At 34.4% G+C, this 27,737-nt stretch overlaps 1 protein-coding gene and 1 long non-coding RNA gene across 18 annotated transcripts in view; both read left to right on the top strand.

Annotated features, from left to right (window-relative positions):
- ADGRL3 (adhesion G protein-coupled receptor L3) overlaps positions 1-27,737 on the top strand; it is an 811,968-nt gene that overhangs the window by 451,320 nt on the left and 332,911 nt on the right. For all 17 annotated transcript variants that reach the window (XM_045993750.1, XM_045993732.1, XM_045993758.1 and 14 more), the window contains one exon: positions 21,426-21,535. In XM_045993750.1, the coding sequence (XP_045849706.1) occupies positions 21,426-21,535 (110 nt within the window). The remainder of the gene's footprint in view (positions 1-21,425; positions 21,536-27,737) is intronic.
- On the top strand, positions 556-16,412 carry LOC123933977. Its single transcript, XR_006816717.1, has 3 exons — positions 556-685; positions 5,662-5,666; positions 16,400-16,412. It is a non-coding gene; the product is annotated as an uncharacterized LOC123933977 (long non-coding RNA).

The raw sequence follows: 27,737 nt of genomic DNA, 5'->3' as shown, positions 1-27,737 counted from the left end.
AGAGAGTTGAAACAATAAAATTCCTAGTTTTATTCACCTTCTCACCCAGTGTGAACTGCCACACTTGCTGCCTGACCGCTAGTTCGTGAGCATTCAGACATTTCAGATCCAGTTAGCCATTGCTGCTACTAAATTTTTATCCCCATCTCTTTTCTGTCTTTGCCAAACTTCCACTGGGTTTCTAAGTTGGCGTACTATTAATGGCAGTCTTCCAGTATTCTTTTCCCTTCCTAAAAACAGAAAACAAATCCTGTAGTTTGCATACACTTGCCAAATGTCTTTTGATACTTTTTATTTGTAAAATTTGTTTATGTATCAAGTGGTTTAAAATGCTTGATATGGGGGCACCTGGGTGGCTCAGTGGGTTAAAGCCTCTGCTTTCAGCTCAGGTTATGATCCCAGGGTCCTGGGATGGAGCCCCGCATGGGGCTCTCTGCTCAGCAGGGAGCCTGCTTCCACCTCTCTATTTGCCTGACTCTCTGCCTACTTGTGATCTCTGCCTGTCAAATCTTTAAAAAAAATCTTAAAAAAAAAATCTTAAAAAAAAATCTTTAAAAGAACGGTCTCAGAACTGTTTGTGTCAATTGGCCCTTTAAGTTTAATAGTAAAAGACTGGTTAATGATAACAATGCATCATAAAACCTTCAGAAGGAAAGGAGAATGTTTTGTGGACCATTTGTTTTTTGTGTGTGTGTGGCAGTTTTAAGTTATTAGTTTTTAAAATCAGTACTTTTTAATGGAGACAACTTGACCAAAAATCTGTCACAGAATTTTGAGACCCATTAAAACAAAGTTTAATGAGAAAAAATAAATAAATAAATAAATAAATAAATAAAATTAAAAAAATAAAAAATAAATAAAATGCTTGATATGAGGGCATCTGGGTGGCTCAGTCGGTAAGCATCTGCCTCCGGCTCAGGTCAGGATCCCAGGGTTCTGTGATCAAGCCCCACACGGGGCTCCCTGGTCAGTGGAGATTCTGCTTCTCCCTCTCCTGCTTCCTCTGCTTGTGTTCTCTCTCCGTCAAATAAATAAATAAAATCTTTTAAAAAATAATAAAATGCTTGAAATGTGGTAACCAATAAAAAGCATATGTGGTTTTTTGTTTTTGTTTTTGTTTTTGTTTTTCTCCTTTGCTCCTGTCCATTCTTGTACTTTCCTTTTAGGCTTCTCCATTTTCTCTCCATCATTTTTATGTAACTTGCTTCCAGCTAAGAAACCAAGAGTGTGGCTTTCCCTCAAGCTGACGCAGGTATCGTGTGGCTCTATAATTAGACCGTAGGGAGTGCTGCAGGAAGAAACAGCCACCTTCTTCCCTGCCTTTAGGGACTGTCTATCCTCTCTGCAAAACACTCAAACTTCACAACCCTCAAGAGCTAAATATACAGACATTTATATACGCCTTAGGTAAATAAATGTTCAAAATTGCATTTGTTCAAAAATATATTGCTAACTGATGCTAACTCCAATCAATAACTGACAGTATGGGAATTTTATTCACATAGGTATTGTTCTCCCTAGAGATTCAGTTCTCTAACATGTAGTATAAAAATTCCCATTTAGCACCAAGACTCAAGAAACAAGGTTATCGCTCTCTCTCTCTCTCTCTTTTTTTTCCTTATTCTGTAGTTGATTACTTAAACCATTTCTCCTAATTGCTTTTCTCAGAAATTTGAGTCTTTCTGGCTAATTTGGAAATGTTTCTTTCTTTGGGAAAACACCACCACCAACAAAATCCGATTATATAAATGTGTGTGTGGTGCATTGGAAAGCGCTAAGTATTTCAGTCTGTCTACTAGAAAACCAAAAGACCTGTTATTTGTTTTGACATCTGAGACTTGGGTTTCTTTCTTAATCTCTGTGCGGACAACAGTGAACATTGTAGAGGAAGGGACAGGAGTCTGTTGAACGGAGTGCTGCCATCTGCCACTCCGTCACATTATAGCACAGTCTAGCCAAGGAGCAATTCTTGCTGAGGGACCCTGGAAGTTTATCCACAGCCCTTGGGAGCCCCTGTTGTGTACATATCCACACGGAGCCAGTATCGCCTTTGTTATTTTCCTCAAGCACATCTACTGTACCTTCTGCCCCCTTGTGTATCCTCTGTCTTTATGGGTCACCCCGCCAGCCGTTCAATTTCCAGGGCTTTCCTTGGCTCCTGCCTCCTTTCAGTTCCTGACATGCCCACCAATTATCAAGACCTTCCGATTCCATTAACCTTAAATATTTCTTTAATTCTCCCATTTCCTCTCCCTCTGTTATGAGATCCTTGTGGGTGATGATCCCTATAGATCCTACAGTCCACAGATTCGTTTTCTACAGAAACGACAGATGAACCTATATCAAAAGCAATGAGAGTTTATTACTTTCTTGCGTATAACACATTCCATGATTCCACTTAACTGAATAGATCAAGTCTAGACTCACTGAAAAACCAGATGTACAGCCTTTGCATCAATTACATACATACATAAATACATACAAAAACATTACATAATGTTTCAAAGCCTCAGTTTTCTCACTTACACATGTAGAGGCATCGCAAATATTACGTGCAATAGCGTGCTAACACACTTTGCACAGTGCTGAGCGCAGGGAAGCCATCAATGCATGTTAGCCACTCTCGTTTGCGAACATCTTATACAAGATCTCTGTATTTGAGCCTCTGGTCCCTTCTCTAACATTTCTTTTCTTGGCCTGTGCCTTCTAATCCAAGAGCACCAAATATCTTCTAGATCTTTACGCTGCCATGCTGTTTCAATTCCCTTTCTCTTTACTTATCTGAAGTGCCTTTTCTAGTCTCTTATTAACTGCCCCAAGGCAACTGTTATTCATCTTTTAACACTCAGTTCTGGTGTTTCCTCCTCCCTGAAACCTGCCATAATACCCTATCTTCTGTCCAGATTAGGACTCTGTGGACTCTGTGTTAGTTTTCTAGGGCTGCTGAAACAGAGAACCACAAACCAGGCTGCTTAAAATGACAATATATTCTCTCATAGTTCTGAAAGCCAGGAATACTGAGAGAGCAGTTGGGATATGCTGCCTTTGAGACAGCATAGAATATTGAGACAATAGAATTATTGCTTGTCTCTTCCTGGCTTCTGGTGGTGGCCATCATTCTTTGGTTCTCCTGGGCTTGCAGGTTCGTTATCTAATCTCTGCCTCTGTTGTAATTTTGTGTTCCCCTGCATGTCTCTACCTGTCTCCATATTTCCCTCTTCCCAGAAAGACACTATCCTATTGGATTCAAGACCCACCTGCTTCATCCTGACCTCACCTTCCCAAATTACATCCGCGACAAGGCTGATTCTAAATAAGGTCATGTTGTGAGATACTGGGGGTGAGCGCTTAAATATACCTCTTCTTTTTTTCAGAGAGAGGTAGAGTGTGGGAGTGCTGGGAGGTGGCGGGCACAGAGGGAAAGGGAGAAAGAGAATCCCATGCAGGCTCCACTCCCAATGTGGAGTGGAGTTTCATCCTCTCTGAGGTCGTGATCTGAGTAGAAATCAAGAGTTGGGCACTTAACTCGCTGAGCCACCCAGGCACCCCAAAATATGTCCTTTTGGGGGACACAAATCAACCCATAACAGTGACTTTATGTCACCCTATGTCACTGTGATATACCTGTGCATACATATATCTGTCATTGCACTTAATTCATCATAGGTTAATAACCTGTTGGGGCGTGTATCTCTTCTAATAGATTTCTAGCTCTTTAGAGCATGTATCATGTCTCCTCCAGCCCACGGCACATAGTAGGCTTTTCCTACATGTCAGTTAAATGAACAAATCATTGTTCACTATTCAATAAAGCAAGTCTTGTAATACAGAAGATTACAAAGATTGATAATGTCACATGATGCTTAACAATCTGATTTTTATATTCCCATAGCTACAAGGAGAAAGGAAGCAGGAATACCTTAACTCAGGAACAAAGAGAATTTAGTTCTTCTCCCAGGTCCTCACTGTTCATGCAGCCTTGGGGAAATTACTTAATTTCTTATTGCTTATCTATAAAATACAAATGAAAGAAGTTATAGCTTACGGATTCATTTTCAGGTATTTCTGTTTTGCATTTTCCATTCTAGAATCACCAGAGACTTAATTTAATCAGAAAGTAGAGGCTACTTATGGAAAGCCTGATAGGTCATGTTTGGATTTTAACCTGGAGGAGATGAATGAAGGGTCATGAAAATCAAGTGAAATTTCTCATTATGAGAAAAGGCTAACTACAGAAGCAGTATTGAAGCTGGTTAGGAGGGGAGCCTGGAGATGAGGTGGGGAGGCATCACAGAGCTCAGGGTTGATTGGATGTTGTGACGGAGGAGGAAGAAAGATTCAGGAAGCGTGGTTGAATGAATCTGTCAAACACCTTATCAAATGCCAGAGATTATGCTGTAGATGCTGGCATCTAAAATTTCAGACCAGTAGAATGATATTCTTGATAAATACAAGAGGCTTTACATGTCTTTCTCTGTGTAAGTGTGCATCAATGAAACCTCTGTTGAAGGTACTATACTTTGTAATTATAAAATATTTACATTCCCCTCACTGTTGACCACCTATTGTACCTTTGATGTAGGGAGATGAGGTCCTGTTACAGCTGTTTTACACAGGAGTAAACTAAAACTCAAAAGGATAAGTGCTTTGCGTGCATACTTATTACATTAGAAATGGACTTCTGATTCAGAATCTTAAAGTAAAGCATATTTATGTGTAATTTTAATCTTACTTTCTCTGACTATACCTGCATATATTCCATTCCTTAACTACTAAAAATCAACAGCTACTTCTTAATCCTTATCTGTCTTCAAGGATAGATCTACAGTCCTGGGAAGTAAAAAATACTGTGTATTTTTTAAAATGAACATGGTTTTATTTTTTTTTTATTTTTATTTTTTTTATAAAGATTTTATTTATTTATTTGACAGACAGATTTCAAGTAGGCAGAGAGGCAGGCAGAGAGAGAGAGAGGAGGAAGCAGGCTCCCTGCTGAGCAGAGAACCCGATGCGGGGCTCGATCCCAGGACCCTGGGATCATGACCTGAGCCGAAGGCAGAGGCTTTAACCCACTGAGCCACCCAGGCACCCCATGAACATGGTTTTAAAGTGGAGCACAGTTCTCCCAAACTAAATGGTTTTCTATTTTTGTCTCTGTTAATCAAGAGTATTTTAATGAAGCCATTCATGAATGAAATCTAATAGCATAGTGATGTACAGACCGCCATATATTAATAATTTTAGTTAATGGCCATCTGGTTTGAAGGAAGAAAACTGAGGTGCCGAGTGCAAAGTGGCTTCTTTCTCCTGAACTAACATTTCTAAATTGAATCCAGTTGGTCAAAAGTGAAACCATGAAGTTTGGAGGTAGTATGCTTTACGTACTCCTGTGAGGTTTTATTTTACTTGGAATTCCAAATGAATGACCTAAGAGAGGCTTTCTTTTTTTTGCAGAAAACTTATTTTACTTTTTAAAATTACTTAATTCTTACTATTTTTAATTATTAATTGTCATATCTCTTCAATTCAGTAACCCAACATTTATTGAGTACCTACACCATCTCAGGTTCTATGCTGTATTGTCCTATATGTTATTGCTTTTAAGCTTCAAAATTATCACAGATCATACCTACAGATAAACAGAAATTGAGATCCTGAGAGACTGTGTATCTTGTGTTGTTTTTCATAATAGTCTTGTTCAAATGTAGGTTCTGAGTTTAATTCTAAGGTACTTCCTATATCACTAATGGTTTCTTACCTTTTTAAGGATCTTGAAATTATTTCACATTTCAAGCATCGTCAATCACCTAGATACTATGTATATTTTGCATCTTTTCCAAAATGTGTATATAATCCGTTGTGGATAATACAATATAAATCCATATAACAATAGTAAGAATAAAATGATCGCTTCCCTTACAGACTTTTTCTTTCTTTTCTTTTTTAAATATTTATTTATTTATTTTGAGAGAGAGAGAGCAAGTGCTCCAGTGGTAGGAGAGGCAGATGGAGAGGGAGAGAGAGACTCTCCAGGAGATTCCCTGCTGAGCCTGGAGCCTGACCCAGCCAGGTCTCATAAGCCCTCACCCCCACCCCGTCCCCGACCCCGTCCCCGTCCCCACATCATGACCTGAGCGGAAACCAAGAGTTGTTTGCTCAACAGACTGAGCCACCCAGGCACCCCTCATTACAGACTTTTTAAATTAGAAATAAATAAGTGAAACTGCAACTACTATTCTGTAGTAGAATTGTATTTTTCTTTAAAAAAGAGGGACTCTATTTTCTTTAAAAAAAAAAACAAAGAAGTACTGTGTTTTTGAAAAGATAGGTTCTAGCCAAGCATTCTCCTAGTTTAGGTGCTAGAATAATATGAATAAGGAAGGATCTAGTACATAATAGGCACATAGTACGTATTTATAAAAAAACAAAACAAAACTTCATTTTTTCCTTTTTTTAAAGATTTACTTATTTTAGAGAGACAACGTGAGTGGTGGGGGGAAGAGCAGAGCAAGAGGGAGAGAGAGAGAGAGAGTGAGAGTGCCAAGCAGACTACCCACCGAGCACAGAGCAAGACCCAGCACAGGATCCAAGGCTCGATCCCAAGACCGTGAGATCATGACCTGAGCTCAAGTCAAGAGTCACGTGTTAATCGACTGAGCCACCCAGGCACCCCTTTAGTTTTTATTGTGTGTTTGTTAGTTATGAGAAATATTTATGAAACCTTCTTTCTCTAAAGGAAACAATCCTTAATGAACAATGTAATGACTATTGAATAATATTGATATTGATTTTAGCTCTCAAGTTTAAGGCAGAAAGTAATGATTATGTGTATTTCATTATAAACTCTTCTAGACTGGGGCATTAGGCATTCCATTACATATTTTATTTATATTTCATATTTGTGGCTCCATAACCATAAAGGAAACTAATAAAACATAAAATTGTTTTATCTTGTCTTGGTTCAGTAATGCAAAGTTCTTTCACTTAAATTTCAAACCGTATGAAATATTCATTAAATACCTATTCTATTTTTTTTCATTTTTTCAAACTACACTGAAAATATCAATGATAATACAGAATATAAATAATGTAATAAACAGATGGGTACATGTTACCCAACTTGAAAATAAAATATATCAGGGATGCCTGGGAGGCTCAGTCAGTTAAGTGTCTGCCTTTGGTTCAGGTCATGATCTGAGGGTCCTGGGATGGAGTCCTATATCAAGCTACTTGCTCAGTGGGAAGCCTGCTTCTCCCTCTGCCTGCCTCTTTCTCTGACAAATAAATAAATAAAATCTTAAAAAATAAAATAAAATAAAATGTATCTATGGAGTCAAAGGCTTCTAGTAGTCTTGAGCCTGGCTACCTGTGGTGTGCTCCTTCTCCTTACTATCTCTGCTTGGGGGGATCCCAATCCTATTTGTGTCCATATCTCTAAGCAATATGCAAATCTGCGTTTTTTGCATTTAATATAGACAGCCTATAAGAAATCTGCTTCTATATTTTATTATTTCTGCTATTGGTAATTCCCAAAACAAGTTTATAATATCATCTGAATCTGTTTCAGCTGCCAATTGTCAATCATTGGAAATGGCAATCAAGAAAATAAGTACAATTACAATTTACCTAACTGTTGCTCATTCGCTTTAAAAATAGTTGTGATAACAGACTTTTCCCCCTTTTCTCTTTCACCACAAACCTTAAATTGTTGGTGGCTTTCTCAACCATGCATAAATTATGGGCCATATGTCCCAGGTAATTCACTGTGTGGCGTTGAATATGATAACCCCCTTGAATTTATTTCTCTAAGTTATGGAATAGGTCTACAACTCTGACAAAGACAAATGTAAAACACTCCTGAAGACATTATCTATCTTCGTGATAAAATGTCATAAGTTGTCATCAGTTATTCTAAGATGGAGCAACACTGTGATCGTTTTAAGGCCATTAGCAAACTGTAGCAGAGTTTATCCAGTTGTGGGTGAAACGTACTAGCTCTCTGGATATTTGGCAGGTTGGTTTCCATTGTGCCAGAGTTGTGTGGTGGGCTTACACCTGTTCATTTTCTCTAGAAAAAGGCTATATCTCACCTCAATACCAAAAATAATTATAGTGTTTTGAAGACAGAGAGATGTGCAGTAAATATAGGAGAAACTTTGGGGGAAACTTACAAAAAAAAAAATAACTTCTATGAAAGCTGCATTGTGTAGATGTTACTCTGTAAAATTTTAGAAGAGTTAAAAGGCTGTAAGAATATTAAGTAGTCAATATGGATAATCCGGAAAGAGTTTTCATTCTCTTTAAATTTTAAATATTCTTTGGAATGATCATGAAACAACAAATGTTCACTCTATTTTAAAAAGGTAATGGGGCACCTGGGTCGCCTAATTGGTTGTGTCTGACTCTTTTTTTTTTTTATACATTTATTTATTTTTTTCAGCGTAACAGTATTCATTGTTTTTGCACAACACCCAGTGCTCCATGCAAAACGTGCCCTCCCTATTACCCACCACCTGTTGTGTCTGACTCTTGATCTCAGCTCAGGTCTTGATCTCAGGGTAATGAGTTTGAGCCCCTGTTGGGCTCCATGCTAGGTGTGGAGCCTATTTAAAAAATAAATAAATAAAAATAAAAAGGAGAAAAAATATTAAGGACTGAAAAGTCACAATTATCCTATATTTCCGTGATAATCACTGTTGCTACAAATCCTTCAGAGCTATTCTATACATTAATACATGCATATAGTTATAAAACTGTTTTTTAAATATTTTTCATTTTAAATTTTACTGTGGAGGTTTTTTCAGGCTAATAAAGGAAGAGTTAATTCTTATTTTTTTTAAGTATTTGAAGTCCAGTTAGTTAAGATAAAATATTATATTAGTTTCACATGTACAATATAGTGATTCATCCATCCATCACCTGGTGCTCATCACAAGTGCACTCTTTAATCCCTATCACCTATTTAATCTATCCTACCCCACCTCCCCTCTGGTAACCATCAGTTTGTTCTCTGTGATTAAGAGTCTGTTTCTTTGTTTGCCTCTCTCTCTTTTTTTACCTTTGCCCATTTATTTTGTTTCTTAAATTCCACATATGAGTGAAATCATATGGTATTTGGCTAAGTAATGTCCCATTATGTATGTATGTATGTATGTGTGTGTGTGTGTGTATGTATATGTATGTGTATGTGTATATATATATATATATATACACACACACATCTCCTTTATTCACTCATTGGTTGATGGATGCTTGGGCTGTTTCCATATCTTGTCTTTTGTAGATAATGCTACTGTAAACATCAGGGTGCATGTACCCTTTGGATTAGTATTTTTGTATTCTTTGGGTAAATACTTAATAGTGCAATTCCTGGAATGTAGGGTATTTCTGTTTTTAGCTTTTTGAGGAAACCATACTGTTTTCCAGAGTGGCTGTACCAGTTTATATTCCCACCAACAGTGCAAGAGTGTTCTTTCTTCTCCACCTGTTGTTTCTTGTGTTGTTGGTTTTAGCCATTCTGATAGGTATGATCTGATATCTTATTGTGGTTTTGATTTGCATTTCTGTGAGGATGAGCGATGTTGAGCATATTTTTATAGGTCTGCTAGCCATCTTTGTATCTTTGGAAAGACATCTATTCATGTCTTTTGCCCATTTTTTAATTGGATTATTTAGTTTTTTGGTGTTGAGCTTTATAGGTTCTTTTTATATTTCGCATACTAATCCTTTAACAGATATGTCATTTGCAATTGTCTTCTCCCATTCCATAGGTTGCCTTTTAGTTTTGTTGATTATTTCCTTCTCTCTGAGGAGCTTTTTATTTTGATGTAGTCCCAATAGTTTATTATGCTTTTCCCCTTCCCTCAGAAGACCTATCTGGAAAGAAGTCGCTATGGCCGATGTCGAAGAAGTTCTGCCTGTACTCTCTTCTAGGGTTTTTATGGTTTCATTTCTCACATTTAGGTCTTAAATCCATTTTGAATTTATTTTTGTGAGTTGTGTAAAAAGTAGTCCAGTTCCATTCTTTTGCATGTTGTTGTCCAGTTTTCCCAACACCATTTGATGAAGAGACATTCTTTTTCCCAAAAAATATTGGATATTTTCCCCTCCATTGTCAAAGGTTAATCGACCATGTAATTGTGGACTTATTTCTGGGTTTTCTATTCTGGTCCATTGATCTATGTCTATCTATTTTTTTAATCTATGTCTATGTTTTTGCCGGTCCATGCTGTTTTGATTACTACAGCTTTGTAATATAACTTGAAGTCCAAAATTGTGATGTGTCAAGCTTTGCTTTTCTTTTTCAAGATTGTTTTGGCTATTTGGGATCTTTTTTGGTTCCATGCACATTTCAAGATTGTTTGTTCTAGGTCTGTGAAAAATGCTATTAGTATTTTGATACTGGTTACATTATATATGTAGATAGCTTTGGGTAATACAGACATTTTAACAGTATTTTTCTTCCAATCCATTAGCATGGAATGTCTTTCCATTTCTTTGTGTTATCTTTAATTTCTATCACCATTATTTTATAGTTTTCAGAGTACAAGTTTTTCACTTCTTTTGTTTTGTTGATTCCTAGGTACCTTGTTTGTGATGCGATTGTAAATGGGATGGATTCCTTAAATTGTCTTTCTGCTGCTTCATTATTGGTGTATAGAAATGCAACACAATTCTGTACATTGGTTTTATATCTTATGACTTTACTGAATTTGTTTATCAGTTCTAACAGCTTTTTGTTGGAATGTTTCAGGTTTTCTCTATATAGTATTGTGTTATCGGTGAATAGTGAAAGTTTGACATCTTCCTTGCCAATTTGGATGTCTTTTATTTCTTTTTGTTTTCTGATTGCTGTGGCTAAGACTTCTAGTACTATGTCAGTTAAATGTGGTGAGAGTGGACATCCTTATCTTTTTCTTGACTAAAGAGGAAAAGCTCTCAGTTTTTCCCTCATTGAGGATGATATTAGCTGTGGGTTTTTCATATAAGGCCTTTATTATCTTGTATGTTCCCTCAAAACCTTTTTTTTGGAGGGTTTTTATCATGCATGGATGTTGTACTTTGTCAGATGCTTTTTCTGCATCTATTAAAAGGTTCTTATCCTTTCTTTTATTAATATGGTATCACATCGATTTGAGAATATTGAACCGCCTTTGCAACCCAGTAATAAATCCCACTTGAATAATTTTTTAAAATATTTTGTAGGTTTTGGTTTGATAGTACATTGTTGAGGATCTTTGCATCTATGCTCATTAGAAATATTGGCCTATAGTTTTCTCTCTCTCTCTTTTTTTTTTTTTTTTTGTGGTGTCTTTATCTGGTTTTGGTATCAGAGTAATGCTGGCCTCATCATTTTTAATTACTGTCTAGCATCCCATAATAAGGATGCATTTTAATGTATTTAACCAGACTCTACATTAAAATGCTTATATTATATACTTTCAAAGTAAAATCCTGTATTTAAATTTGAAAGAGAAAGTACTTTTTTATATCTCTTTTTTTAGTAACTGTGCTACGAACTTTATAATGTCTTAAATATGAGGTGTTTTGCACTAGAGAAGGAAACTTAAAGAGAATGATATGATGGATACTATTGTTCACCTATCAGATCCATTCTCTAACCACCCTTCCCTTCTTTCTCACCAACAAAACTCTAATTTGTTCATTTTCCTGTAAGGAGTGAGGTCCTTCAGAGGACTAGGTATCTCTCTGGACCTATGGTGGTGAACTTTCACGGGGCAAAATTAGTCATGTGGGTACCATTCCCCTTGCACAATTGTTTTAAGCATAGGCATGTTGACATAGGCATAGACATTGGCTTCTTTTGACTAATGTTCTCTAAGGATTTTCTGCTGAATGGCTTATATGTAGAACATCCTTACTATTGAAATGATATACAAGATAGGACTTTGCTTTTTCTGGTTTGTATCATCTTTGTGTAATACTTAAACAGATACAGTTTAGGACCGTATGACAAAATCCAAGAGAATTTCATAGTATTGAAGCCACGATCATGACTTTTTAAAAATCTCTGAATTAATCAACTTGTAACAAACCAACCTTCCAATTTTTAATATGTGAGACATTGCAATCCTTATTTTTAAACCACTTTTATTTATGTTTGCTGTTTTTTTTTTTTCCCAGATGAAGCATTCTGATACAAAGAAATGTCATAGCTTTTCTCTTATATTTATTGCTTTCTGGTGACACTATAAATCAAAGCAAGTAGGGTATATGCTTGACATGTGTCTTCATCTGAGGTCAAAACTGGAATTAATATAACGGAGTCAGTCTAATAAGCCCTGGTACCAGGAATGAGAGATGAAACATCAAAGAAGAGGAGAGGAACACATGAAAATGATTGGTCTTTAGTCACTAGTCACTGGCATATGTGGACTTCCTTTCCTAGTTATTGTGTACCATGTCTGTTACACTATACTTACAATGTATGAAGACAACTAAAATTATTTTTATGCAATATATAAAAAAACATGTATGAGGGCACAGTTAGACGGAAAACATCATTTACCTCTGCTATGTGTTCCTGCTTTGGAAACCTTATCTTTAATATATAAATGTTGTGTATAACGTATGCATGCATGTGTGTGTGCATACTTATACACACACAGGTTTTCATCTGCTTTCGTTTAGGACTTTATTAAAAGCACATGTGAGGAAGCCAAAGGCATTTTTCCCTGCTCATCTTGTTGTTCCTTCTACAGGCTTTCATGTTAACTGACTTCAGTATCCAGTGTTAGAAAAATTCCTTTTTCTTTGAGTTCTTTCTGAAGCTTTTATTTTATTTTGATTTTTCATGTATAAATAGGTTGATTTGGAAATGCCACATATTGAAAAGGGAAAAAAAAAAAGATTTAACTAAATGGCTCAGTGTAACATTCCTCATCTTAGCCCAGTCATGCAGACAAGACATTTTTGTAGCTCATGAAAGAAAAGAATGCCTTGCAACAATTTGAGGGAGGATAATGAAGTAAGTCTGTCTCTGACTTAAAAGGAAAAAAAAAAAGAGTAGAATAACACAAGTCATCCTGGAAAATGGATATATCAATATCCTCACTAGCTCTCAGTAAGTGGACATTGTTTTCATTTAAGAAAAGCATGCATATAATATATATGCATATAAAATATTGCTCCTTCTTATTTAGGAGAAAACGAACAATGCCTCTATTTGCTATACTTTCAGGTAACTAATGCAGACACATACTGATCTATTTTGTTAACCATACATTGCAGGTAAAGAATGTTCAGCTCTGAAATGCTGCCATATGTAGGAGGTAATAAACCAGTATAGATGCAATGCTTGTTATTTTTAAATGAGAAGTTTCTTTAAAATTTTACATTGTTATAGCATTCCCATTGTTACAGCATTCAACTACTAGAAGATTGCAGCTTAGAAATCATTGGTACAGAACTCAGGACTGAAATGTTTTTCCAAGCAGTGTTTATGAATATGTTAATTTTAAAACCACATTTCCATTTATTTTGGACGTATGCTTCTATGAATTGTATTCATGTGTCTGACATAGCTAATCATTTTATTTTTGGAATGGGCTCCATAAATATTCTATGGATGTTGACTGCTGATTATGATAATTTGTTCTATCAAATATTACCCAGAGATATTTGGACTGTTGGGAAATTGGACTTCCTTGCAAGATTACCACATTTTGGAATATATTTCTATATTTTAGAGTATTATTCAATTGATTTGAAAAATTCAAAGTTTCATAAAATTTGTAAATTTATATTGTAGTAAGGGAATCTGAAAAGATTTCTAATGTTTTTAAGTTGCCACTGGAAATGTTTAAATCATAAGGAAGTAATATCTTTTTAGTGCATTAGAGAATTACTCTTTTAAATTGGGTTTTGTCAAAATAAAATTATTTCAGTCCATAAACATGAAATAGTCATTTTTAATTTATTTATAGAGTGATATTAATAACACAGAAACATAAATTCAATTTAATATGTATCACTGCATTTCATTAATAATTTCTTAATATTTGATATTTCATATTTTATAAGGTTTATGTAGGTCCAAAGTGAAACTATATTCCAGTTTCTGTAAAATGCTTTAAAAGTTTACCTTTATTTGTTGGGTAAATATAGCTTAGTTTCTCACATCTAATCCTTATAATTTAAGAATGTTACTTTATATAGTTAAAGGAACTTTACATACGTGCCGAAATTAAGGCTCCTGAGATGAGCAGATTATCCTGGATTACTGAGGTGGCCTTAAATATAATGACAAGGGTCTTTATAGTGAAGCAAACAGATCAAAGAAGAAAGTGATGTCATGTCAAAGTGAAAAATGGTTACTGTGATGTGGGACCCAAGCCAAAGAATGAGGGGACAACCTCCAGAAATGGGAAAAATGCAAGGAAACAGATTCTTTGCAGACTCTCCACATGGCACCAAACGTTGCCAATACCTCGGTTGTAGCCATGTAAGATTCATTTTGGATTTCTGATGTCCAGACCTGTAAGAGAATAGATTTGCATTATTTTAAGCTGCTAAATTTGTCCCAGAAGCAGCAAGAAAAGTAGAACAGCATCTTAGTTTCTGCACTCCTCACTAATCATTTTGGTCAAGTTTTTACTTGCTTCTGTCAAATTACATTTTTCTAATATAAAGAAATGTTTGTGAAATTACATGTAAAAGAATGTAGAAAAGGGACGCCTGGGTGGCTAAGTCGCTTAAGCATCTACCTTCAGCTCAGGTCATCATCCCAGGGTCCTGGTATCGAATCCCACATTGGGCTCCCCATTAAGCAGGGAGCTTCTCCCCCCTGCCTGCCACTCTCCCTGGTTGTGTGCTCTCTCTCTCTCTGACTGACAAATAAATAAATAAAATCTTAAAAAAAAAAAGAATGTAGAAAAAGAGACTTGAGGTTAGACAATTACCTTGTGAAACATAGAATGTAATTTTCATACATGTCACAATGTGTTCTGTAAAGTCTCACATTAATTTTAGTTTGATATACAGTAATTTTTTTCAAAAGTGAAAACACCTTATCACTTTTGTTCCTCTTACTAAATTGCCACTTAAATTAAAAGTAGGCAACATCGGCAAAATCCTTTGCGAATACTTAGATGTATAGCTACAATATAAAAATGATTTTTTTTTCTTTTTTGTAGAGGGAGAGAGAGTGGAGAAGAGGGGCAGAGGGAGACAGAATCTTAAGAAGGCTCCGTATCCAGCGGGGAGCCTGGTGCAGGGCCCATCACACAACCCTAAGATTATAACCTGAGCTGAAATTAAGAGTCAGGAACTTAAGAGTAAGCCACCCAGGCACCCTGAATTTTTTTTTTAATGATCATGATTTTTTTTCTCTGATTACTTAGTTCCCTTACCCCTTGAATAAGATGTAGATGATTTATGACATATATGTCATATATATGTATGTATGACTATATATTTGTTGTGTGTATTATATATATTTATACACACACATATACACATGTTTTGTGTGTGTGTGTGTGTGTGTGTTTGCCATGAAACATCTTCCACATATATATGTGCCATGACAGAGTTGCCTTCTCCTTCTCAGGCTTCTAAGTCTGAAACGAACTCCAGAGCAGCAGGTCTCTGAGTGACAGGCAGTGAAAAATAAGGAAAGTATAAAAAAGTTCTGTTGATTGACCCTGAACAAATAACTGCCTTTTTTTTTTTTTTTCCCCAATAGAGAGAGGGAGGGGAGGAGAGCAGGGTAGAGGAGGGGGAAGGAGAGAATCTGAAGCAGGCTCCAGGACCCTGAGATCATGGTCTGAGCCCAAATTAGGAGTTGGGTGCTTATCTGACTGAGACACCCAGGAGTCCTAAAACACTGCTTTTTTTTCTTTTTAATGTGGCTATATTTTATCATGAAAATCAGTTACTCTGATTACCTAAACTGCTTTTAGATTTTAAACAGCAAAGTATTATGATGGCCATTTTTGGTTTGTTTGTTTGTTTTTGCATAAACAGATACCTTTGAAACATTTTCCTCTCAGAGAATAGTGTTTGATATGATTCAAACACTAATTTCTCATACATTAAATGCTGTGAAATACTTGGCTCTAAGTATATGTGTTTCTTCACGTACATGCCATGTGAAAAGCGATACTGCAATGACTAATTTGCTAACAAAAAGACACTCATAGAGCATTTTTGTTTTGTTTTGTTTTCACACTCTCCTATCTTGTCATTGCGGTGATTTTCAATGGAGTTTTACACATTTAACACTTACATGGCTGCAGCATCATGTGAAAATTTCTTAACATTCCTGGAAATGCTTGTTTGTACACACTGATTTTAGAGTGTCATAAGAGTATGAGGTGGAAACCTTTATTGATGGAGAACCCCTGTGGATTAGACTCCCAGCACATAAATAAAACAATAGTAAACTTAAATGGTACCCTATTAAATTACTAGACCGTGGAAGCAAACTCATACCATCCTTATATATCTATCATATGAGAAGTTTTAAAAATGTAGTTGAGGGTCATGTTTATATGCCTAACCTGTAAATATTTGTAACCAAACGTGAGATAATAGCTGATGATTTTTATCTGGATAATGGAAGTTAAAACAAAGATCACCTTATTGTATTGAGCAGAAAAGTGGCTGATTATTTTATATGTAAGAAGAACTTAAATGAATACTTGATACGCACATAAACGTAGCAATATCATTTTCACTATATGTTGCTCTGTGTGGTGGCAAATAGTGGAGCTTTTTTGTCCAAAGGTGATTTTTTCAATATCACACCTAACTTTGTTCCTATGCTGCTCTGAACCATATTGCAATGAATTAGTAAGCAGTAAATGATTCTGTATCATATTACTAATCCTCTGATTACGTATATCTTCCCTGGCAGTCATCATAAGACATTAAAAAAATAAATAATTTTGCTTTAAAATTAGTGCTCATAATAATCAATAGCATTCAACATACTAAGTAACATTTATTAAATAAACCTGATCAGTGGAGGGCAATTAGATGTGAGTTGAAGGCTTATATATGGGTTGAGTTAAAAGGACATGTTTTTGGTTTATTTCTTTTGGAAACATCTGCATAAATATTCATTGTTCCTTTCCTTCTTTATGCTCAGAGATTGATCTTTCCAGTTGTTACATACCCGTTCGGATTGAGGGTGCCCGGTCGTGTAATATTAATTTAAATTCAGAGTCTCCTTGGAATGGCTGATCCACATCATGACTGAAGGAATCCTGGGCCACTTGGATATTTTATACCTGATCTCTGCCTCATCAGATCATCATAGTACCCCTAAGCACCTAGCAGAGTGAATTAAATCAGTTCTCCAGAATGACCATGAAATGTATGAAGACATTCATACATTTAGACATTCATACATTTCAGAAGATAGCAATACAATGGTTTTTAGGTCACTGTTCTGGAATCCAGTGACTACCATTTGATTTGTGCGAGTCTGAAAAGTCATTTAACATCTTCACACCTATTCCCTCTTCTGTGAAATTGGAGGTAGTAATATTCATCTCATAAAAGAAGTGACAGGTAGGATATATATGAATATGCTTTCTAAGTGCGAAGGGTTACACAGATTTAGGACATTGTAACCATAAGTTTTGGACTTAGGGTGCCCCAGGTAAAGTAGTTTGCATATAGCTGATGACTTGGCTTATAGTTTTTTTTTTTTTTTAATGTGAATCTCCTTTCTTTTATTATTATTTATTTTATTTATTATTTTATTTATCTTTAATTTATTATTATTTATTTTATTATCTAGCCTAAACCCCAAGAGAGCCTTCCTGGCTGCTACTTCTTTGGTATTGAAAGTTCCTCTTAAAAGGAACAGTCTTTTGAAATGAAGTATTTTTAACGTATCCTGAAAAAAAATGTTCATATTGGTAACCATGCTAACTATGACAACCAAAAGTGTATTTTGTGCATATATATGATATTTTACATTTTTTCTAATGCATTTTTATAAGCACATTAACCTTGTGAAGGGATAAAGTAACTGGTTTAAAGGAATAAAATAACTGGTTCCCTCGTTATATAAGTGAAAATTCAAATTCCAAGAGATTTCACTGAGAATAGTGTTTGGTATTTGTGAGTGCCACCTGTCTACATGCATTACTGTCTACCCTTAGCAGCATTCAAATGTACAATAAAGATTATTGACTATAATCACCAAGCTGTACATTGCATCCCATGACTTTATTATTTTATAACTGAAAGTGGTAACTTTTGACCCCCATCAGCCATTTCTCCTCAGAATTGTCTGTTGTTGGAGTGGATTTCTTTTTTATTGAATCAAGTTTCTGTTGAAAGAATATTGAAACTTCTATCACTGTAAATAAGCCTTAACACTTTCATAAGATTATGAGGTTTTCTCTGTGAATATTAGTGGATTACGATGCATTTGACCATATTATTGCAGTCTTTTCTCATCCTTTATTATGGGTTTTAAAAGTATCTTTAATATCAAGGATACTGAAAATCATTTTTAAATTTATATTTATATTAAAAGTAAACAATGAAAAATTTTGAGTTTAAGGCACCTGAGAACATTTGGTTATTTTATTTCACATTTATCATCTATAGTATTTTAGAATGAATTTAACTATTTTGACATCACTATAAAAGTATATAAAAGTACTCTTACTTGTGTATATTGTTCACTGTTCAATAAACTTTCATCAGAAGTATAGTTCATTTCATTTTTATTTACAGTGATTGAAGTTAAAGAAAAGATAGAACCATTAAACTTCTGTTTTTGGAATGTAGTCTTTAAACAATCAATATTAGAATGTATCATATACAAGAATAATATTCTAGAGATCATCTACCTTTCTCCCTGATTTTTAAGAATCTTAACTTATAAAGAACATTTAATATAATTATTTGTAAAATATAGAATTACTTTGAAAAGTTAATGTTTTAAAGTCTTGCTGTTCAATGCAGAACAATGATGATAATGACTGCAAATATATTAGCATGTTTTGGTTTATATACCTTCTCACATATATTATCCCATATATTTAAATTTTCAATTAAAGCCTTTAACTGAAAGGCTTTTTTGAGTTATTTTTGGTTAACATTGAGTAAGATATTTGGGACTCACAAAGGTGTCTAATGTTTACAGCAAATGATCTGCTAATTTTCTTATATATGCAAAACAATATTTTTGTAAAAAATAATATGTAATATGTAAACTGGTTGGTGCACATATCTAGATAAGTGGATAGGTGAATTAGTATAGTGGTCATATATTATTTTTTAATCTAGTCTATGTGGACATAACCATTTGATGTCTCTGATTCAAGACCACTTTCTGTGCAAACACTTTGATAATTGTAAATTTTAACCTTTACACTTAACTCATAAATTGCTAGTGATCTGTCTGTTGATATAAAACATTGACTGTTTAAATAATAAAAGATGTGTTAGTTGCTTTTCTATATCAGAATATTATAAGAATACACATAACTTCTAAATGAATTTTATTATCTGAGCTGTAGCAATTAGAATAAAATGTTAATAATAGGGTAGAAAACAAGTTGATGAAGAAAGAAAGCAAAACACACATATATATGTAATATATATATTTCAAATTTGCCCTGACTTAATGACTGCAGATCAGAAATACTACTTTTACAAAATATGTACATTTTACTAAATTTTGTGATGTATACTTCTTTTGTTAATTCTTTCTACTTCAAAAGTATTCCTGATATTTTTCTTTGATGAAGAAAAGATGAGGAAGAAATAACTCTAGGTTTTTATATCTTCTCATTTTATAAATACCTGAGATTGATTTATGAGGGTTTTTTTTTCCAAGGCATGATGTGAAAATCTTATGTCCTCACTGCAAAGAAACATGTATTTTATCCCGAGACATCACCTTCAAAAAGTTTTCTTTGTAAAAAGGAAGTCCTGCTATTTTTTCAAAGTCTGAATACACTAACATGGCAAGGTGCCTCCTTACAGCATATGCGTGAGAACCACCAAGTTGACGCTGATGTTATTACACGGCTGTCTGATAATCACCCTCAGACGTTAAATCCACACAAGAGAACTTTGGGGACATGTTGATCCTCAACATCAACTGTTATGCTAAATTGCCTGATAAGTATGGAATATTGACTTTTATTAATCTTCCACTGATTGTACAGAATATATTTTTCAGCTTACAACATTCACTAATGAATCAATTTTAATTTAGGGGCTAAATAACATCTTCGTTAAGGCCAACAAATGGTAGCCTCTAGTAAACACAAAGCTTTTTCATAGTAAATCAAACTAAAGTCTGCCCTCGATGCTCTTTATCCTGCCAGTATCAAAGAAGGATACAGAAGTATATGGTCATATCAGAGGGTGAAGCATTGCTTCAAGAAGGTATAATGGAAAATACTAGCCATTAGGGACCGTATGAATAAACAAGCACATAAAACAGGATAACTATAGAATGTCTCATCCTATACAATTAGTGCCAATATTATAGTTGGAAAAAAACATTATTTTTCTATAGAAATATCTACCTATCAATAAATTATCAAATCTAGATAATTTCTGAGTAAAATTGACCTTAGCAAATCCATTCTGAACTTGGGTGTCTTTTTCAAAATAAGAATCAGTTTCATTATATGTATATTTACCCATGATTAAGTCTGCACAGCCCAGATTTGTTTAAACCAATTGCCACAAAAAAATGCATAGTGTATATCTCTACTTCAGCAGTGGTTTTTGATTATTCTCTTTGGAGATTTAAAATTATTTTAAATTATAGGAGATTGGCATTGGTGGACAGCAATCTGTGAGGTTAGTGTAATTATTTATCTGAACAAAGGAACATGAGCATCAATTCTTAAAAATAGTTTTACTTACAGTGTTAGTAATATATTTATATAAAATAAAATTTACATGTATTTTAATATTAAATATTAAATTTTTATTGATTTTTTTTTTTAAGTTTGGCTAAAAGCTTTTCCACATCGTATTTTCACTGCCTTTAAAATGGATATCGTGATAATTGGTGTATTTATTTTATAATTTCTAATAAAACTCTGTAGTCATATTTTCTCAATTTTTTAAAAATAATGGCAGTTAGTGATTCCTGCCAAACAGTCCTTACCTGTGTTCACATTGGCAATATCCTACGGACCAGTTAGTGTTGCTTAAGCAGGATTTAACTTCTAACTCAAAATCATACCATTTTCCCTGAAATACTAAATTTGTTAGTAGGAGTAAACGGGATGAACTGATTTTTATTTCTCGTTTTTTTAAGTGTCCTACAGATATTTCCTTCAAAGGTCTAAAATTCTAAATTGACCAAAACCTTGTGTAACATCTTTGTAACAAGGACCGAAATAAAATTAGTACTGGTGTTCATAATGATGTAACTTCCCGTAAATTGATTATTTCTCTTCTCTTGACTTCAGGTGCAATAACAGAACGCAGTGTGCGGTGGTGGCAGGTCCCGATGTGTTTCCAGACCCGTGTCCAGGAACCTATAAGTACCTGGAAGTGCAGTACGAATGTGTCCCTTACAGTATGTATATTCCTGTGCTGTTCTTGGGAAAAGATGCTAAGCTTTGTTTTGCATGCATTGACAAAGTATTCTCTATGAAAGCATAAGAATTATCACATTTGTTTTACATTTTTTTTTTAAAGACTGGCTAATTCGAATTTTTCAGGATCATATATCCGCCCACCATTGGAATAATTAGATGTGGCCCGCAGGAGGCGGCAGCATCCATTTTGACTGTACATTTCTGAATATCAATACTCATTCTAAAAGTTTTCTTAATGAAAGAGTATAAAATTTTTAGGAAAAAGTTGAAATGAATGACATGCCAATACTGTATCCTTCTAGGTCCAAGCAAATAGAAAGTGAAAATGAATAATATACTTACATATTATTATATCATGTAAATATTTATATTATACAATGCTATATATAACATTATATGATGTTAATGTTATATAGTTTTAGTGGCATAGAAATTGATACACTTCAAGTTTAATAGAAGCAGTTATGTCTAATCTACAAGTGCTGTCAACATTTTGAGGATGAGAAATATCTTCATCCGGAAGGAACAAACTGAAAAGAAAACACAAAAATTACATGAACTAAAGCATTCTTCAGAATTTATCTCTTACAGCCTCAAGAAGTTTTCTTTGCAACTTTTCAGTCAGATATGGCATATGCCCACCACATATTTTTTTCTTCAGGAATAATGAAGAATCAAACAATCAAAACTGGAGCATTTTTCTGACTTTGCTACCCAAAGGAAGAATCACCATTTCATAGAAATATTTTTGATCTATTTATTATTCATGGGATTCCTTAGTGAAGATCACTCAGGAAATCCTACATTCTCACATGACATATTCAGTTCATCCCAAGAGTAGAAAACACTGGGGATCACCCATAAATCCCAGGTTCCAACTTCCTTTGACATCTCTGAAGTGAACTATCTGGGGATCAGCCAGCGTAGCTGTGCCAAGAGATAGTTCCACGCTCGCCTCATTTCTGCTTATTTAAGAAGCAGCTCATTGCTCATAAACTGTAAGTGTTCATAATCTAATAATAGAGAGCAATTTGGCCAGCAAGAAATGAATTGAAATTTTAAAGTAATAATGAAAGCAGTCAAGAGAAAATTTCATTTCTGTTTTATTTATTGTGTGATTCATTAGAGAAAGTTTATCTGGTGAAGTCTTAGAAGCTAATTTTCCTTGTTATAACAGAAATCCCAAGCATATGGGTTCTATTGAAATCTCAACTGGAGTTATGATTCTTGTACACTGTTATCTCTAGGGATCCTTCTATGGAAAGATAAAGCTCTTACTGACCAGTTATTGTTCATTAGTGATATTTTAAGGTAATAATATTTGCCTTTTGGAACTTTGACAATTATATTTAGATCATATAATAAGATCTTTGTGAATTCTCTAGAATAGCTGTTTCCAAAGGCATTTTATAAAAATTCACCATAAGGAATATCTAATTTTTAAAGACAGTTTGAGGAAAGTTTCAGTCATATTTTTGAAACATGAAGGCTGAAGTAGAAAATGTCAAGCTAGATTTTTTCACAATTTTTAAATATTAAAGAATTTCACAGCTGTCTCTTCAATTTTCTGTATTTCTTCAGAATTTCTTTGAGGACAGCTACTCCAAAATCCTCTAGCCAACTTATTTTGAAAAATCATCTACTTAAATAATTTCAATATAAATAAGAATTTGTACATACCCTTTTGCATAAAAGGAGTATGGTTTACCACATTATTTCCTTTCTCTTTTACAAATTTTCAGAGACAAATTATTTGATTTCTGCATATCCTATATATATAGGTTTCTGGTAATCCTTAAAATCTATGGATCACCTTAGATGTCTATCCATTATGTTAAAATATTCATCTGATATTTTATTAAATATTAAATTAAAATGCAGCCACTTGCCTGTTAACGTACTGGTTTACATTATATGGGTTAGCATGATTGCACTTGTTTGAATATCTTCAGTATGTTTCAGTTGAAAGTGTAATGTGTAATTGGGAATTCATTTAGTAAATTTAACATGATTTCTTTTAATGTTAAATAACAAATTTAACATTAAAAGAAAAAAATTACAAAGGAAGTATAAACCATGAAGTGAAGTATAGTGACTTTTTTGAAAGGTAGATTGGTTTACTGGGAAAAAACCACCAGAGATCAGGAAGCCTGTGTTCAGAATATGGTCTGGTTACTTAACAAAAAAGCATGGGTCCTTAAGCAAAGGTGAACTATTAAATTTTTCTGGGTCTCACTTTATAGACATTCCCTGATCTGTAGTAAATTGATTTAGATCAACACTAAGTTCTTTTTCTTATCTCTAGCATAAAATGCAGACTTTTCCAGTGCTGTTAAAAAAAAAAAAATCACCTATTTAAAATGGCCTCCATTTATTGGCACTTACTACATCTTATTTACCACATGGGTTAAATATTTGTATATATTATTTTTTTAAATTTTCATTATATCCTTCCTGTTAGGTATGAGTATCACTATTCTGACTGAAGCTCAGTGGGATAAGTTAATGTTTCGTGTAATATACAGAGTAGCTGGATAATGACATAGCCAAGATTTGAGCCTGTCTCTAATACCTGTAAAGGACACAGCGATAATTCTCCCCAGAGATTTTCCCCTCTGTATTTTCATGAGTTATCCAATCTTGTTTAACTCTTAAAATTTTCATCACTGCAGTTATGGCACATGGTGGAAGCAAATGCTTCAAGGGCCTGAATCCTTTTTTTTTTTTTTTTTAAGATTTTATTTATTTATTTAACAGACAGAGATCACAAGTAGGCAGAAAGACAAGCAGAGAGAGAGAGAGAGGAGGAAGTAGCTCCTGCCAAGCAGAAAGCCTGATGCGGGACTCGATCCCAGGACCCTGAGATCATGACCTGAGCTGAAGGCAGAGGCTTAACCCACTGAGCCACCCAGGTGCCCCCCCCTTTTTTCTTAAGGTTTTATTTATTTATTTGCCAGAGGGAGAGGAAGAGAGAGAGAAACAGGCTCCCTGCTGAGCAAGGAGCCTGATGCAGGACTCAATCCCAGGACCTTGGGATCATGACCTGAGCCTAAGGCAGACACGTAACCATCTGAGCCAGCCAGGCCTCCAGCTGGACCCTTTTTGTTAGTTCTTTTGCTACTTAACTTTGAAGAGGTTTTTATGCCTTTCTTAAAGCAGCTGGTTCACTGCAAACTTTTATTTTCCCAATCACCTAAGAAAGCATAATGAGAAAAAGTAGTTCAGCTATAAAAGTTGTGCCCACAATTTGGAATGAGACTCTTAGCTAAGTAGTAACTTCAGAAGTTCTTTAAATCACGCATATTATAAGAGAAATCCTTGTATGTAATATATTTATTGAAATATCCCTAATGTGTTATTAGAAGGTAAACTTCAGACTTAGGATTCATTGTTAGTATTTTAAATTTTTCTAATTGAACACCTCAATAAACAAATTATGTTAGGTTCTATTTGTTACACAGTTCTGTAATACCCATTTTCATTTTTAATTTAAGACAAGAAACTTCATTATGTATAAGTGATATATTTGATCTTTATGAATGTTTTCCTCTTAATATTGAAATGTGGGAAAAATACTATTATTAATATTTTTTCTTTATATGGACTCTGTGTGTGTGTTCCCTTGGTAATATTTTTAAGGTGATACTTTCCCATGGAAAAATAATAGAAAAAATGAGAGTATCAAAATATAGATAAAATATGTGGGAAAACATATTAATACTAATAATACGTTAGCATAATAGAGGTGATAGACATAAAAATTCAGCAAAATTCTTTGTTTCACATCAGAAATGTGGAGTTAAAATATCTGAGATAAGCTTGCAATATTTTTTTTAACCTTGCAATAATTTTTTGCAGAGGTTTTGGCGTCAGTTAATAGGTACATGGTTAAACAATGACAGTTTTAGAAGAACCTTAACCTGAATCAAACAGTATGACTTTTTTCTTTCTTTCTTTTTTTTAAGATGCTCATAGGAAAGAAAGTTTTAAAAAATAGTGATTAAAAACAAAAGTGAGAAAAAGTGAAGCCACTTTCTTTGAGTGTCTTGTCAACTTCTCTGAATTGCTGAAGTTATATTTATTTTTTCCTAAATCTCAGCTTCTCTCTTCTGCCTGTATTTTCTTGTTTGGGTTCACAGATATCCTGTTTGTGACCAAATTTGGGACAGATGAATCAATACGTTTCTCTGTTCCTGTCACACCTTAGTTCCAGTGTGACTTTTATAGCCTTCGCATTTACTTTTGAGTTTGATTTTCCTCCTCCTGAGTGTTTTGTTGTTGTTTTTTTCCTCCTGGGAGATGACCCAGATATTCAGAGGTTAAACCTCAGCGTTTATCAATGCCACAGTTTTGCTCTCTACCTTGCTTCTTTGTGCCACATTTCCATTCCTTCTGGCCTGATTGGGGATTGAAATCGTGGCATCCTCAGGTAGAGTTTCCTTCATTTAGCTGGTTTACATGGAAGATTTGTGTCAGGAGGAAAACAATAAAACAACTAACCACCAATGTAGATTATTTCTGAGCAAAGAATCTTTACTTTGTATCCTGCTGACAATTTGTCATTCTTCCAAGGCATACAATTTCACGCACATTACACTCAGAAAGTGCTTGTCTTTTCTCACAACCCTGCTTTTCTCTTCAGTTCTTTGTTTCTTCCTTTTAGAAATACAAACCACATATTACTTACTCTAGCAACCTTTTCTTGCAGTGGATTTTCTTAAGAAATGGAGAGAGGGAGCTCGCAGTTTGGAGAGCTACTAGAAATGAGTGGTTTAACCGATCTTCGGTTATAGCACTTACAGATTTTCTTACCCTTCACATCAGGCAACTGAAGTTACGTGTGATTGTCTATGGAAAAACATGCAAAATGAGTATTACTGGAAAATTAATATTTATAAACAATTACATAATGTGTTAGCTTTTGTCTTTTTTTTTACTCTAAGAATAAGCATTACACTTCAACATTTAAAACAGACAAGTGTTTATTTAGTTAGTTATAAATAACTAAATATATTTTTGCTACTAATGTTCAAATGAGTTCATATTTTAATATATGCATTCTTTGGTTCTTATTATGTAAAAAATACTTACATATTTTAAAACACAAGCGCCAAAATTAGCGCATAGGTTTCATTTTTGAGATGGCACAGAAATGTTAAGATATAGGTTGATTGCTACTGCCTCAGTACATTTTTCAGTTTCTGACATATAGGAGACATTCAAGAAACATGTATTAGATGGTTAGAGAAAAAAAAATATTAGTCAAAATGGCTCCTCCCAAAGTATTCTGTCCCTAGATAGAATGATTAAACTCAAGAAACTTGTCTAAAACAAGACCTTATTAATTCAAATGGAAGATCTATGGTAAAAATACAGAGTATATGAATTTTAGTTCCTTCAAGTTGTTTGGTGATTGTATTCCTCAAGAATGCTACCAGCAACCAGTTTTTCCTAGTATTCTTCCCTGAGGCTCCAAGTAACATAGCGAGTATTGGCCCTTAAATACTGGTCCTTTTCTAAGAGCAGGATCAGTTATTTAAATTCTCTTTTAGAAAAAAAAAATTCTCTTTTAGAATAATATTTATCACAAAAGTAATCAAATTCTTCCTCTTTCTTTCTTTCTTCCTTCCTTTCTATTAAAAGAAAGAATGCAGGGGAGAGAGAGAATCTTTAGCAGGTTCCACACTTGGTGTGGACTCTGACATGAATCAGCTCAGTCTCAGGGTCTCAGGGTCCTCAGCCATGACCGAGAGTCCAGTGCTTAACCGACTGAGCCACCCAGGTGCCCCTTTCTTTTCTCCTTTTGCTCTCCCACTGCAGTTTCTTTCTTTTCTCTCTCAAACATTTTTTCTTTATTTCACAGTACCTTATATGTGACAGATAATCCATAAATACTTTGTAAATGAATCAGTGATTACCTAATGAAGTTTGCTAATATGCCCGAAGTATTATATATTTATAAAAGTTGTTAGAAAACGAGAAGTATAGATTGACCATACTTTCTTGGAGGTCATAATCCTAAACTCTCTCATACCTTTTCCTATGGAAAAAATTGTATGGGAATTATTTTCAGCTAAATGATGCCATTTGCTTTCAAGACATCCCATTTACCTGTCATCACTCAACATCTATTATGTACCAGAGTCTGCTACACGCGTTAGCATGTAGAACTATGCAAAA

This window comes from Meles meles, chromosome 2, assembly GCF_922984935.1.
Source record: "Meles meles chromosome 2, mMelMel3.1 paternal haplotype, whole genome shotgun sequence".
Classification (NCBI taxonomy): domain Eukaryota; kingdom Metazoa; phylum Chordata; class Mammalia; order Carnivora; family Mustelidae; genus Meles; species Meles meles.
This window is presented reverse-complemented; position numbering and strand designations above follow the sequence as displayed.